Source organism: Myotis myotis, unplaced genomic scaffold (genome assembly GCF_014108235.1).
Source record: "Myotis myotis isolate mMyoMyo1 unplaced genomic scaffold, mMyoMyo1.p scaffold_m19_p_7, whole genome shotgun sequence".
NCBI lineage: Eukaryota > Metazoa > Chordata > Mammalia > Chiroptera > Vespertilionidae > Myotis > Myotis myotis.
In genome coordinates this window covers 52,590,770-52,605,123 of record NW_023416379.1, presented here as the reverse complement: position 1 = coordinate 52,605,123, position 14,354 = coordinate 52,590,770, and the positions used below count along the sequence as shown (strand labels likewise).

General features: G+C 39.2%; 1 protein-coding gene across 8 annotated transcripts in view; it reads right to left on the bottom strand.

Annotated features, from left to right (window-relative positions):
- Positions 1 to 14,354, bottom strand: part of MDN1 (midasin AAA ATPase 1) — a 152,763-nt gene that overhangs the window by 49,018 nt on the left and 89,391 nt on the right. For 7 of the 8 annotated variants that reach the window (XM_036317718.1, XM_036317719.1, XM_036317711.1 and 4 more), the window contains exons 51-60: positions 13,764 to 13,896; positions 12,367 to 12,482; positions 10,718 to 10,851; positions 7,589 to 7,746; positions 7,256 to 7,376; positions 6,688 to 6,898; positions 6,106 to 6,337; positions 5,642 to 5,768; positions 3,675 to 3,845; positions 28 to 242 (exon numbers count right to left, since the gene is read on the bottom strand). In XM_036317718.1, coding sequence (XP_036173611.1) covers positions 28 to 242; positions 3,675 to 3,845; positions 5,642 to 5,768; positions 6,106 to 6,337; positions 6,688 to 6,898; positions 7,256 to 7,376; positions 7,589 to 7,746; positions 10,718 to 10,851; positions 12,367 to 12,482; positions 13,764 to 13,896 — 1,618 coding nt within the window. The remainder of the gene's footprint in view (positions 1 to 27; positions 243 to 3,674; positions 3,846 to 5,641; positions 5,769 to 6,105; positions 6,338 to 6,687; positions 6,899 to 7,255; positions 7,377 to 7,588; positions 7,747 to 10,717; positions 10,852 to 12,366; positions 12,483 to 13,763; positions 13,897 to 14,354) is intronic. The other variant, XM_036317717.1, reaches the window with a different exon arrangement.

The following is a 14,354-nucleotide window of genomic DNA, read 5'->3' as shown; positions in this document are numbered from 1 at the left end:
TACAGCCTGCCCAAGGGGAGGGAATACCTGAACTCTGCTACTGAAGGGACAGCCATGTTGGTCCAAAGCACTGAGCTGATGTCCCGGAGCTGCTGGGCTCTTTCAACCCACTCTCCCAGAGTGACATGCGAGGAGGATAGGATGGGGAGGCCGCTCACATCCCAAGGACTTGCTCTGCAGCTGCTGGTCAAGACTTCAAAGCAGCACTTGGAGAACATGGCTCTACTGAGACTGCCAGGGCCCTAATGGATAAAGAGTTAAGTCACTTTAGAAATTAATTAAAAGGATTTCAATAAGTAGCACTGGCACCTTAGAGGTAAGAAAAAGAATAAGGAAAAGAGGTTCAGGTTGCTAGGACCAGGAGGAATAATGGTGTAAGGTATCAGCAGGCCTTAAAGCAGTGGTTCTCAACCTTCCTAATGCCGTGACCCTTCAATACAGTTCTTCATGTTGTGGTGACCCCCAACCATAGAATTACTTTCGTTGCTACTTCATAACTGTAATTTTGCTAGTTATGAATGGTAATGTAAATATCTGATATGCAGGATGTATTTTCATTGTTACAAATTGAACATAATTAAAGCATAGTGATTAATCACAAAAACAATATGTAATTATATATGTTTTCCGATGGTCTTAGGCAACCCCTGTGAAAGGGTCATTCGACCCCCCAAAGGGGTCGCGACCCACAGGTTGAGAACCGCTGCCTTAAAGGAATGTAGACTCTATTCTCCAGCAATGAGGAGCAATGAGTGCTTCAGGAATGCAAGGAAACCCCTGAATCCTGGACATTAGGAAGGCCATTCTTTTTTTCTTTTCTTTTTCAATATATTTTATTGTTTTTTTACAGAGAGGAAGGGAGAGGGATAGAGAGTTAGAAACATCGATCAGCTGCCTCCTGCACACTCCCTACTGGGGATGTGCCCGCAACCAAGGTACATGCCCTTGACCGGAATCGAACCTGGGACCCTTCAGTCCACAGGCCGATGATCTATCCCAAGGGTCCTCAAACTACGGCCCGCGGGCCACATGCAAATACAAATATTATATTTGTGCCCGTTTTGTTTTTTTACTTCAAAATAAGATATGTGCAGTGTGCATAGGAATTTGTTCATATTTTTTTTTAAACTATAATCCGGCCCTCCAACGGTCTGAGGGACAGTGAACTGGCCCCCTGTTTAAAAAGTTTGAGAACCCCTGCTCTACCCGCTGAGCCAAACCAGTTAGGGCAGGAAGGCCACGCTTGCAGTACAGCTCGGAACACACTGCAGAAAGGTGAGATTCAGAGGCAAAGAACTAGGAGACAAATGTAAGAGTCAGGGACAAAGTTTGCCAAGCTGTGCTCCTTGGATTGTTCATCTGGGACACAGTAGTAGCTGTCCTCAGCAAAAGCTGGTCAAACACATGTAATAGGAAACGCTACTCAACTCTCAGGAACTCATAATGTTTATCACCTAAGAGCTTTGAGAGATATTTTTCAATAAAAACAAAACAAAACAGTTTTGATAGAGCAACAGAATAGAAAAGACTCCAAAAGTAAATTCTTGAACATTTATAGGAAAATAAAATATATAATCAAGGTGGCATTTCAATGAGAGTGAAAGGGTTAATTAGTCAAAAATGGTGCTGTTATACAGCATTCGGATACGTTTGCAAAACATAAAAAATTTGTAAGTCTACCTCAAAAAACAAGATATCCAGATAAACTTGATTTAAATACAAAATAAAAATACAGAAAGAATTATGGGAAAATAGTTTTTTTAATTCTAGGTATAGTGAAGGAAGAGTTTTTTTAAAAAAGCATGACACCTGCCATATACAGATGATGTATCACAGAACTGTACACTTGAAACCTAAACAGTTTTATTAATCAATGTTACCCCAATAAATTTAATTTAAAAATAATGACAAAATAAAAAATGAATAAATAAATAGCACGGCACCAAAGCCAGAAAGCAGAAAGGGGTAAGCATATTTAAAAAGAAGACATTAAGCCCAGCCAGCATGGCTCAGTGATTGAGCAGCAATCTAAGAACCAGGTCACATTTGATCCCGGTCAGGGCATATGCCTGGGTTGTGGGCTCCATCCCCAGTGTGGGGTGTGCATGAGGCAGCTGATCTATGATTCTCTCTCATCATTGACATTTCTATCTCTTTCCGTCTCCCTTTCTCTCCGAAATCAATAAAAATATTTTTTTAAAAAAAGATTGCCAATAATAAAATGACGAACCCAATTTTTTAAACAAAATGGGTAATGAACACGAATGATACGTAATCATGTTCAATCTCAAAAAATAATCAAAGGTGTATGGATTAAAATGAGATTGTAAAAATTGTCTAATTTAATGCTGGTAACACCAGTGTGGCGATGTGATGGAGAAACAGGTCCTCATGTATATAATAAAGGAAACTGTGCTCTAGTCCCATGTCCTCCTGTGGTTGTCCAGCTTCATGATCTCCCTCCCTCTTTACTGGCTCCTAGCATGTTTAAAAAGTAAAACAAAAACCACCTGACTGACATTCTGGTAATAGCTATAAATTTCTTCAACTGTGCGTACTTTAATCAGGGTTAAATTCCAGTTCTTATATCCACGGGAATACCAAAGGGACAAAAACTTATGCAAGGGGAATTGATAAAGTATGCTTATTACAGGAAAGGGAGGAAATACAGACAAGAAACCTCAAAACCTATGATTAAATAAATTCCAGCACATCTGAAGGATGGAATACCTTAAAAAGAATAAGCTAGAACAACATAAACTGATGAACAAAAATAGATATAGAGACACAGAAGCATCGAAAAGACCAACAAACCTCAGAGGGAAGGTGTGTGTGTGGGGGGAGGGGGGTGGGGGGGCGCGGTAAGAGATCAACCAAAGGACTTGCATTCATGCGTGTAAGCATAACCAATGGACACACACAGCAGGGGTCAAGGGCAGAGATCAATGGCAGAAAAAAGGAGACATATGTAATACTTTCAACAATAAAGAATTTAAATTAAAAAAAAAAAGAGTAAGCTGGAATGACAGGTACAGGTTTCCATAATGTATTATGTAAACCAAAAAAGATCTTATTTTTGTTCACGTATATATTTAATATAAAATACAGGTAAACAAGATACAGAGCAAAGCCCTGGATGGTATGGCTCAGTTGGCTGAGCATCATCCCATGCACGAAAAGGCCCAGATTCAATTCCCAGTCAGGGCACATGCCCTGCGTTGCAGGTTCGATCCCTGATAGTGGGTGTGCAGAAGGCAGCCAATTGATGTTTCTCTCTCCCTCTCTCTCTCTAAAATCAATAAAAACATATTTAACAAATGAAAAGATACAGAGCAAAGAGTGATTATTTCTACTGAATTTTACTATACATGCACATACACACACATGAACACATGTATGCTGTATTTAAATGTTTTGTAATTAGTCAAAAGAGTATTTTAATTAAAAATGAGATAAAATACTTTTTAAGGAACCTTTTTTTCTTTAATTCAGAACTTCCCAAATTATTTAAAACAGAGTATCTTCTTTGAAGGTACACTTATTAAAATCCTGTAGAATATAAAGTCCTATAATTACTTTGTCACTGCTTTATGCTAGCAATAACTATTTAATGCTAGATCTATTGTAAAATTTTCCACTATCACCAAACATTTTTATGTTTTATGCCAACAAACCTTCAGTGTGGAATCCAAAAGGGACTTGGGCCTCTCCCTCTGCTGCGCATCGGTCAGAGGGCTCCATGTGAGCCAGTACTCTGGATTTGTGGTCACAGTACTGCTCCAGAAAGACATAAATGTGGAATTAAATAAGTCAGACCACAGAGAGGCAATTTCTTCTGTAGACACCTAGAGATAAAGAATAATTAGATAAAGAATAATTAATCTTTATGAGAAACATTTCATAAATCAAGTTATATGGCCTCTATAAGATCCATTTAAAATTAATATGGGTTTAAAGATATTAATCCTGATGTTCCTAATTTTCTGCCATCCTGGTGATTTTGGTAAAGTAACTTATCCTGATTATATATATGTATATTTTTAACTGTCACTTGTGGATATTTTTTTTCATTGACTGAAGAGGAAAAAAAAAGTAGAGAGAGAAAAATATTGATATGAGGGAGAAACATCAATCAGTTGCCCCTCACATTGAACCTGCAACCCAGGTACATCTCCTTGACCTTTGACACTTCGGTGCACGGGCCAACGCTCTAACCAATGACCCATACTGGCCAGAGCTACCCTGATTATCCTATAAAATAAAAGGCTAATACGCAAATAGACCAAACAGTGGAACTGGAGCAACCGAACAACTGGTCACTATGACATGCACTGACCACCAGGGGGCGTGTGCAGACCATGGTGGGTGTTGGCTGCAGGATGGTGGAGCAGGTGAGCAAGGGCACCAGACCAAGGCGGGGCGCTGGTCACTGTCATTGGAGTGAGCCTCTGGTGTTACTGAAAATTCTTTGCTCCCACACACTGTGGTCCCACCCCACTCTCACACCTGCTGCCAGCACCGGCCCCACTTGCACTCGCACCTACAGCTGGTGCTGGAGCAGCCGCTGAACTCCGCTGCTGGCCCTGATCACCCCTGAGGGCTTCTCCACCTCCCCCTGCTCCTGAGGGGCGATCAGGGCAGCAGCCGCTGCTTGCACCCACTGACGGCCCCAGCCCCACTTGCACCTGCTGCTGGCGCAGGCCCCAATCACTCCACGCTGTCAGTGGGTGCGAGTGGGGCCGGCGTCGTCAGCATGTGGAAGTGGCGGCAGCGAAATTGCCAACAGACCGGGGGCTGGGGGCCACGGCAGTAGGGGCCCGGTGGGGGCACAGAGGATGGGCTGAGACCCACCCCTGTGCCTGCCGCAGCCTCGCGGCCCACGGTTCCTTTCAAGGTGCACGAATTCGTGCACTGAGCCCCTAGTAATTTTATAAGACTAAGAAGAGCCCTGGTCAGTGTTGCTCAGTGGTTAGATGGTTATCTGTGTACCAAAGTGTTGCGGGGTCAATTTCCAGTCAGGGCACATACCCAGGTTGCAGGTTTAATCCCTGGTGGGGGCATGTGTATGAGGCAACCAATTGATATTTCTCTCTCACATCAGTATTTCTCTCTCTCTCTCTCTCATCAATGAAAAACATATCCTCAGGTGAGGATTAAAAACAAACAAAAACTAAGAAGAGATTTGTTTACATAAGTAAAATAAATCAAATGATTATAATTGATTCCCAACAGCAAAACAGATAAATAAAACATTATTTAAAAAATTAAGATTGTACTAATGAAGTTGTATTAACTACAGTTTACCATTTTTCACATTCAATAGTTATTCTTGGGGGAAGAGTAAAACCCACTCTCACAATGTATTTTTGAGAAAATAAAATAAAAATAAGCAAATATTTTATCCTCTTTTAACTGGAAAATGAATAGAATGATCCTGTGATTGAAGCTGAGAAATACCCAGATAACTATTGCAAAAGAACACTAAAAATTCTCCCCCTTGAAGTTAACTCAGATAAGAATGGTGTTTGCAACATGTAATTTTGAGATTAAATAAAATGTGCTGCAACTAGTCTGCCATAGAAAAATCTAATCAGCTCATAGTGTAAAGGAGGTTTATTTCCTTTTAATTTTGTTTTTTTACCTTCCGATGATGCAGTAAGGACCAAAGGCCTCGAAGTTCTTGCGGAGCAACTGGTGTGTGCTTAAGACAAAATGTGATATGATTACTTATTTCCTCATCTATCTGGGGTTGCTGATTTTTACTGGACCTGTTCCAAAAATAAAGAGGGAGAGAGGGTAGGCTGTGAACTACCAATGAATGGCTAGAAAACTGCTATGTATAGAAATATGAAAAACACTGAACTTAGAATACATTTACTTAAAAAATGAACAAACAATACTACTGGAAAAATAGCCAGCATCTTTTAAAGGTAGAGTGAAGACAAGCAAGAATCTTCAAGAAGTTGTGGCTTTCTAAAGTGGCAACTGACCTCCCTCTGCTTCGGCAACTACTCCCCCTCAAGACAAGTCTGTGCTTTGTGTCACATGTAGGACACACAGATTAATCTAACAACAAAAGAAGTTCCCCCGAGAAAAATGGCTTACCTTCTCAGACAAGCCTGTGTCATAAAATCAGCTGTCACTTTGTACTGCCAAAGCACAGCCAGATACTCCATTGCAGGCCATAACTGAACACTCCTGGTGAGTTGGATTAAGGAGGTAAAATCTGGCTGAGATGGGGTGGAAGCATCACTGGGCTTTCGCTCCAGAAAACCAAGTGAAATTCCTTTGGCTTTTACTTCTAAACACTGAGCATTCACAAGATTCTTCAATTCATCTGGACAAAAGGACACATGTTGCATCATTGTACAGCAGTCAATCGTACAGGATCAGATTCCCAACAGCCAGTAATATGACTGTGAGCTTAACCAAAGTGCAACTTAACCTGAGCTTGAGTGTTGTACCTGTGAAATGTTATTAATCCCCGCAGAAGTCTAATGCCAGAATTAGACAATGTATGTGAAGTTTAGCTCTACGCCTGACACTTATTTAATGGTAGTTATAGTATACCAAGGGGGAAAAGCAAAAGAAGAAAACTTAAGGGAAAAACTTAGAACTTATTGACTGCAGGGTGGCAGACACACACTGAGAGTATCTGTCAGCAGGCCAGATTGCAGAGTATGTTACCTGGGTTGGTATCTTGCAGAATATTAGCTCTGAGGACCAACCCCCAAGCCTGTAGGAGACTTTTCTTCAATGTCCATTCAGAAGCAACCACTTGGAGCCGACTGATGTCTTCTAGCCATACGCTCTCCCCCACAGCAGCCATCCGCTCCCTGATGGCAAGGGCTTTGTTAAGAGTTTTCAGCTGTGAAAAACACTCCACCACCAGCTTGTCCTGAAACAATAAAACCCAGGAGAGCCTACTGTAGAGAAGAAGTGTGGTTCTTTAAAGCAACCTACTCAGGTCTGAGAAAAGAGTCAAACAATTTCCACAGTGCTTCTAGAAAATACGCGGTTTGTTTGTTCTGATGTTCTCAGAAGATTTTACTGTAATAAAGTTACTACCTAGCCTTAGTAGTCCCAAGAGTAAGTAAAATGATAACTTTTTAACAAATCAGTTAATAGTATTAGTTGGCCACTTAACAGGTAAGCTTTGCAGGCAAGGATGAGTCCAACTGAATGGCAGTTTCACATTCCAGAAGAACTTGAGAAGAGGTCAAACCTTTGATTATTACATGATTCCAAGGTTTACCTTAAAAGGAAACGGTCGTCCTAGGAACTTCTGCAACTTCTTTATACCAGTGAAGCCACCAGTTGGGCTCCCCAAGCAATTCTGAATATGCTCTGAGACAGTCTGGACCTCTTTGTAGTATCTTTAGAGAAGGAGAAAAAGGGCAGAGGGAAAGTAAGGAAAGGGGAACATGCTGGACCATAAGAGACATCACTTACATTTTATATCTGATTTACATTCACTAGTAGGCCAAGGGAATAAACCAAAGAAAGAAGTTTCAATTCCAAGCCATCTTCTCTTTAACACCATCAATACTGTAGATATTGACATTATTACTCTAAACATGAGTCTTACTTGTCTTCATGGTTCATCAGGAGTTGGGGAATCTGACGGACCAGGTGTTTTAAAACCCAGTGCCAGTGAAGGGCAAGCAGGGCCAGCCCTGGGGCATCCACCTTTACTGTGTCAGCCACAGTCCAAAACCGGTCCCGCCACCGCAGAGAAGCCAAGATCTAAAAACAATGGAAACCAAAACTCACAAATATCTCCCAGAAAAGACACAGACTTCAACTATTAACCAATACTCACCATGCACATGTGAAAGATTAAATATTGCACTGGAATATTTTTAGGTACAATAAGGCAGTCAGAGAAGGCAAAAAATCTTTGCTCCTAATATTTAAAAGTTCAGAGCTATTACATTAGAGAAAACAGAATTACTGGGTCCTGTGGTTAAGTGTAGAGGTAATTTTATAAGAAACCACCAACTTGTCTTAAAAGCAAGTTCTTACTAGGTTTTCTTACATCTTCTGAGAAGCATCTATTCAAAAAAATCTTTCTCATTTTTTAAATTGGGCTGTCTTATTAGTTTGTTTATATCATTTATGTATGATTTTTAAATACTTGTTCCCAGTGTTTCCATTTTCTTAAAGTTGTCTGTTAAGAACAGGGGGATAAGAGCATGGGGGGGGGGGTTTAATGGGGGGGGATGAGGATACATTTGTAATACCTTAACTAATAAAGAATTTAAAATATATATATATATATATATATATATATATATATATATATATATAAAAGAACAGAAGTGTCTGATTTTGATGAAACTTTTACAATCTTCCAAACTCTTTTCCTATCCTCAGGTTATGAAGATTTTCTCCTATGTTTTCTTTTAGACAGTTCATAGTTTTGGCTTTAATATTAGGCTATGGTCCATTTTGAAATAACTTTCGATATAATGTAAGGTAGGGATAAAAGCTCATTTTTACTTTATTATATGAACATCTAGTTTTTCCATTTGTAGGATAGACTCTTTTTCTCGAGTAAACGACCTTTGCACATCTGGCAAAAACAATAACAACAAAATCAACTGACCCTGCTACCCAGTCGCTCAGTGTTTAGACTTGTCGGCCTGTGGCCTGTGGACTGAAGGGTCACGGGTTTGATTCCAGTCAAGGACGCATACCTCAGTTGCAGGCTTGATCCTCGGCCCAAGTCAGGGCGTGTGTGGGAGGCAATCAATCAATGTGTCTCTCTCACATTTATGTTTCTCTGTGTGTGTGTGTGTGTGTGTGTGTGTGTGTGTGTGTCTCCCCCTTCCTTTTACTCTCTCTAAAAATCAATGGGAAAAATATCATCAAGTGAGGATTAACCACCCCCCCCCCAGAAAAAAATAAATAAATAAAAATCAACTGACCACATATGTCAGGGTCCATTTCTAACAATACCCACTGTTTTCATTTATGTAGCTCTGAATGCAAATTAGGTAAATGTGAGTCCCCAACACTGCTCTTGCAAAAATGTATTTTTTACAGCAAGTAGTCTCAAGATTAGTGATTTCTTTCACGGTTTCCATGAAGTTAAAGCTATGTTAACAATAATATCGCATTACTTGCCTCTTTCCCATGTTGACATTTATACTAATGGTACACCCTCCCCCTCCCCCCAAAAAAGATAACAGACAAACTGTGACTAGGTATCTGGCAAATACTGTATTGAAAATGAATAAAGTGAATCTGTCAGGTCATGAAAAACAATTCAGAGTATATGCTGCCAGTGATAAAATTCAAGCTTTTAAGCAAAACCTAAAACTTAGAAAAACCTTCCCAACATTAAAAGATTTTTCTGATGAGGTTTGCAGTAATTTTTTTTTATGACTGTGACTTTATTTATATTGAAGAATGAAATATGTTAGCCTTTGGAAGATCTGATAACTCAGAGAACAATATTTTCCAAATTACCAATACATCAGCTATAAATGCACACAAGGGTAAAAGTCTATCCAAAGTGCAAGCTAGGCCAGTGGATTTTAATGTACTAGCTTAACAAGATTAGTGACATTTTTTTGGACTCCATATTACAAGTAACCTTTATAAAACCACCACTTGTCAAGTTGTGGTATAGTATCAAAGAAAAATATTCACAATTATATGAAAAGTCTATTAAGATACTCCTCCCTTTTCCAACCTCAAAACTATGAATAGAGGCCAGTTTTTCAACCCAAACAAATATATTGCAAGAGAATGAATGCAGAAGCAGATGTGAGCTTTCTTTAGTAAAGCCAGAAATTAAAAAGACATACAGAAATGTAAAACAGTACCACTCTTTCTCATTAATTTTTGTTTTGGAAAAGAGTTGATTTTTCATTTAAAATGTTATTCATATTAACATGAAATGGATTCGTTATTGTGTTTTTAAACAGATATTTTTTATATTTGTCAGATTTATATCTTAATTTAATAAATATTGATGTAACCATATAAACAAAAGTTCTTTTGGATCTTTAGTAACTTTTAAAACCATAAAGGAGTCTTGAGACCAAAGGGTTTAAGACCTGCTACTCTAGTTTAATAGAATTACTAGAATAATCCAGATTCAAAACTCAATTAAATCCACATGTGACAGTGATGTCTAGAAGGCTTAAGTAAATTAAAATGAAACTAAAAATTCCAAAGTCCAGCAACACATACATTGATAAATAAGTTACAATACATACATTTAATGGAATTACTAGGCAATCTTAATGAACTCTTGATACACCAAACAATATGGATGCATCTCAAAATAACTATTTTGAATGAAAATCATCAGACAAAAAAGAATATGTATTGCATAATTTCACTTATAGAATATGCTATAGTACCACAAAGCAGAGCAATAGATACCTGGTTGGGGTGGGGGCGGGGGACAGGAATACAAAAAAACACAAGGAAAGTTTGAGGGTAATGGATATATGTTTACTATCTTGATTGTGGTAAGGGACTCATAGGTATATACATATACCATATAATGGAACACTTTAAATACATGCCATTTGTTATATATCAATTATACCCTAATAAACCTTTAAGCTGTGTATATATTTTAAAGTGTTAAGAACAATTAAACTTCTCAATATTTGACATAATAAAGTTAGTCTCGTTCCTAAGAATCTTTGTGCCAAGATGATGTTGTTAGAATAAAAATAGGTACATTTTTCCTTACCTCATTGACACTGGCATCAGACACTATTCCCTGGGAGGACTGTACCCAAAGCAGGATTAGTGCATCACAAAGTTCAAAAAAAGCAGCAAGATTGACCACAATTTCATGGGGCAGGCTCTGATAGCTCTCTGGATCTTAGAGTTGACATAAATAAAATAAAAACATCCCATCAGATTTAAATTAATCTCTGGACATTTTCAAAATCAGCTGTAATATGAAATGTAATATTATCCCCAGTACAAAGATCAATTTTAAAAGGTCAAATTGAAAGCAAACTCTTCTTTGCCTACTATTAAACTTTGCAGATCATGCATGTATACCTATAGATCAGTGATGGTGAACCTATGACATGCGTGTCAGAGGTGACACGCAAACTCATTTTTTTGGTTGATTTTTCTTTGTTAAATGGCATTTAAATATATAAAATAAATATCAAAAATATAAATCTTTGTTTTACTATGGTTGCAAATATCAAATTTCTATATGTGACATGGCACCAGAGTTAAGTTAGGGTTTTTCAAAATGCTGGCACGCCGAGCTCAAAAGGTTCGCCATCACTGCTATAGATGTTCACACTGTCTTAATGAAAAAAAGAAAATGATAGAGTAATACATATTTTAAACAAGTATTCATTTAAATACAAAAGAAATACTAAGTGTATACATGTTTGAATGGACAGAGAGCACAGTTATGAGAGATACAAACAAATGTACTATTAACAGTAACAGCTTTAAAAGCTGAATTCTGCAATTTTATGTTTCTACTAGAGGCCTGGTGCATGAATTCGTGCACCAATGGGGTCCCTCGGCCTGGCCTGCAGGATTGGGCTGAAACTGGCTCTCCAACATCCCCTGAAGAGTCCCGGATTGCGAGAGGGATGAGGCCAGGCTGAGGGACCCCACCGGTGCACGATCGGGGCTGGGGAGGGACACAGGAGGTTGGCCGGCTGGGGAGAGACCGCGGGAGGGCTCCAGGTCATGTCCGGCCCATCTCATTCAGTCCCGATCAGCTGGACCACAGCAGCAGGCTAACCTACCGGTCGAGGCATCTGCCCCCTGGTGATCAGTGCATGTCAGAGCAACTGGTCGACTGGGTGACTGTCTGCCCCCTGGTGATCAGTGCACATCATATTGAGTGCTTGAGCAGCCTTAGCATATCATTAGCATATTACATTTTGGTTGAACGGACGACTGGACACTTAGCATATTAGGCTTTTATTATATAGGATTTAGTTTGAATTTTCCGCAACAAGCATGGATATCTTTTCAGTTTAAAAAAATAAAGTACAGAGGAAGAAAGAACCTATAACCAAATATTTATGAGCATGTACTTGTTGAGCCAAAAGACCTAGGTTTCACGTTTTAACTGTTACTTGCTAGAGATATGACCTTGAGCATCTCTGTGCCTCTCTTTCCCCTTTTAGAATATGGAGCCTACATGGCATACAGTTGTTATAAAAAGTAAAGGAAACCAAGGACATATTAAAAGCAGTCTATCACTAGTACTAAGTAATGGAACATGTTTAAAATCAGGCCAGCAAATCAAAAGGAACCAATAAAATGACAGCAGTTCATCAATATGTCTCTTAACTTCAGCAACATTTTGCAATCAGATGTGTAACTGAAGAATATGAAAGGCAGTGTTCTTACCTTTATGGAATTCAAAGGACATTCTCAGGACACTATTTCTTAACTTTTTGCCACCAACAGAAGCCAGATTTGCTTCAGTAAAAATTCGCTTTTCCCGGTCAAGATATATGATTGTCCTGAAATGAGATTCAATAACATAACAAATCATTATTGATGAATAATACTTTTCAATCACATCCTCTATCTGCTGAATCCTGAGAATCCTTGAAACATCAATGTCCTTCAACCTGACATTCCTCTCCTGCTTCTACAAATTCTGGACTTAAAGAAACAGGTGAGCCGAAACCGGTTTGGCTCAGTGGATGGAGCGTCGGCCTGCGGACTGGGGGGTCCCAGGTTCGATTCCGGTCAGGGGCATGTGACTGGGTTGCGGGCACATCCCCAGTGGGAGATGTGCAGGAGGCAGCTGATCGATGTTTCTCCCTCATCGATGTTTCTAGCTCTCTATCTCTCTCCCTTCCTCTCTGTAAGAAATCAATAAAATATATTAAAAAAAAAAAAAAAAAAGAAACAGGTGAGAGTGATGACAACAAAGTTGGAGGGAGGAGACAGATGGCTGGAAAAAGCTGTGTCTAGGTACATGGCCAGGCCTCATTCTGTTGCTCTGTTACTGTACTGGGACCTTAAAAAGTGAGCATTATAAAATTAATCTGTGGTGTTAGAAGTCACCTGGGGAGGTTTAGGGGAGTTACTAGAGGAGGAAACAAGGGGGTCTCTGAGGTGCTTGCACTCATCACATGCATGAGTTCACTTTGGGAAAACTCATCAAAACCATGCATACCCAGTAAGTACGCTTTTCTGTAATGCACATTATACTTCAATTACAATATTATTTTAAAGACTGTATTAACTGATGGCCAATTAAAAGAAACTGCTGGTCATTACATTAAAAGGTGAGGAAAGGCTAGCTTATATGCCAATTAGGTAAATTTATATGTGAGTGTGAACGGAAGCATGTATGTCTCCAGCATTTGAGGAAGTGAAATGATGTGACAGACAGATGATTAAGGAAAGGACATGTGAGAGAACAGGTAGATGAAAATGGGAGGAGCTATAGGGAACCATAACCAGAAAACAGTAGAAACATGACTATCCGATGATAAGGAATTACCCATAAAATATATCCCATCATTAATGCTAAGTTGATGTTTCTCTTAAAGCACCCTATTTAATTATTAAGAACCTGCAAGAATTAAAGGAATTTTGACGTCACAGTCAGAATTACTTCTCTGAGCACAAAGGAGAAGTGATAATAGAGGCAATCACTCCCATCACGGAGCAGGTATTAGGTTCAGAAGAGTAAACAAACGTTAGACAGAGACTGAGGAAAGGTGTCACCTGTGAAGCCAGAGTGTACAGTGAGGCAACCAATGCCCACAACAGCAGGCTTCACCTACTTGTTTGCAATGGACTCTAAAAGGGCAAAGAGCTGCTCAGACTGGTCCATTTGTGGGTCAAAGTCCATCGAACTTCGAATGATGTCCAAAGCCTGCATATTCCATCGAGGGTCCAAAGGAATCACAAATTCTTCTGGTTAATAAAACAAAACAAAAAAAGAATTTTGGCGTTAAACTCCTCGCCTGGCAAATTTCTGTTGAGAGCTTTCATTGTTTTAAGTTGACCACATTCAGCCCTGATGGGGAAGAGGTGGCACAGAGACGTGCTGGTTTCAGCACATGATACTAGAAAAGCAGGGTTCAACAGCTTTTATGTTATTTCCTTTCTAAATGCAAAATTTCTACCAGCCCTGAAAATTCAGTCCACTGTAGGATATAAAGGCAATCATTACTGGAACATAAACATTCCAACCAATGAATTCACTTGCTCAGATCCTACTACTGAACAGAAAAATAATCCATGGGCTTAATTACCCAATCTTTTGCCATTAAACACAACTAACTTACATGGCAGAAAATGAATGAATATATCTCATTATTTGCTTCAATAAGAAAACAAGGTTATTTCACCTAAAAGCCATTTCTCATTGT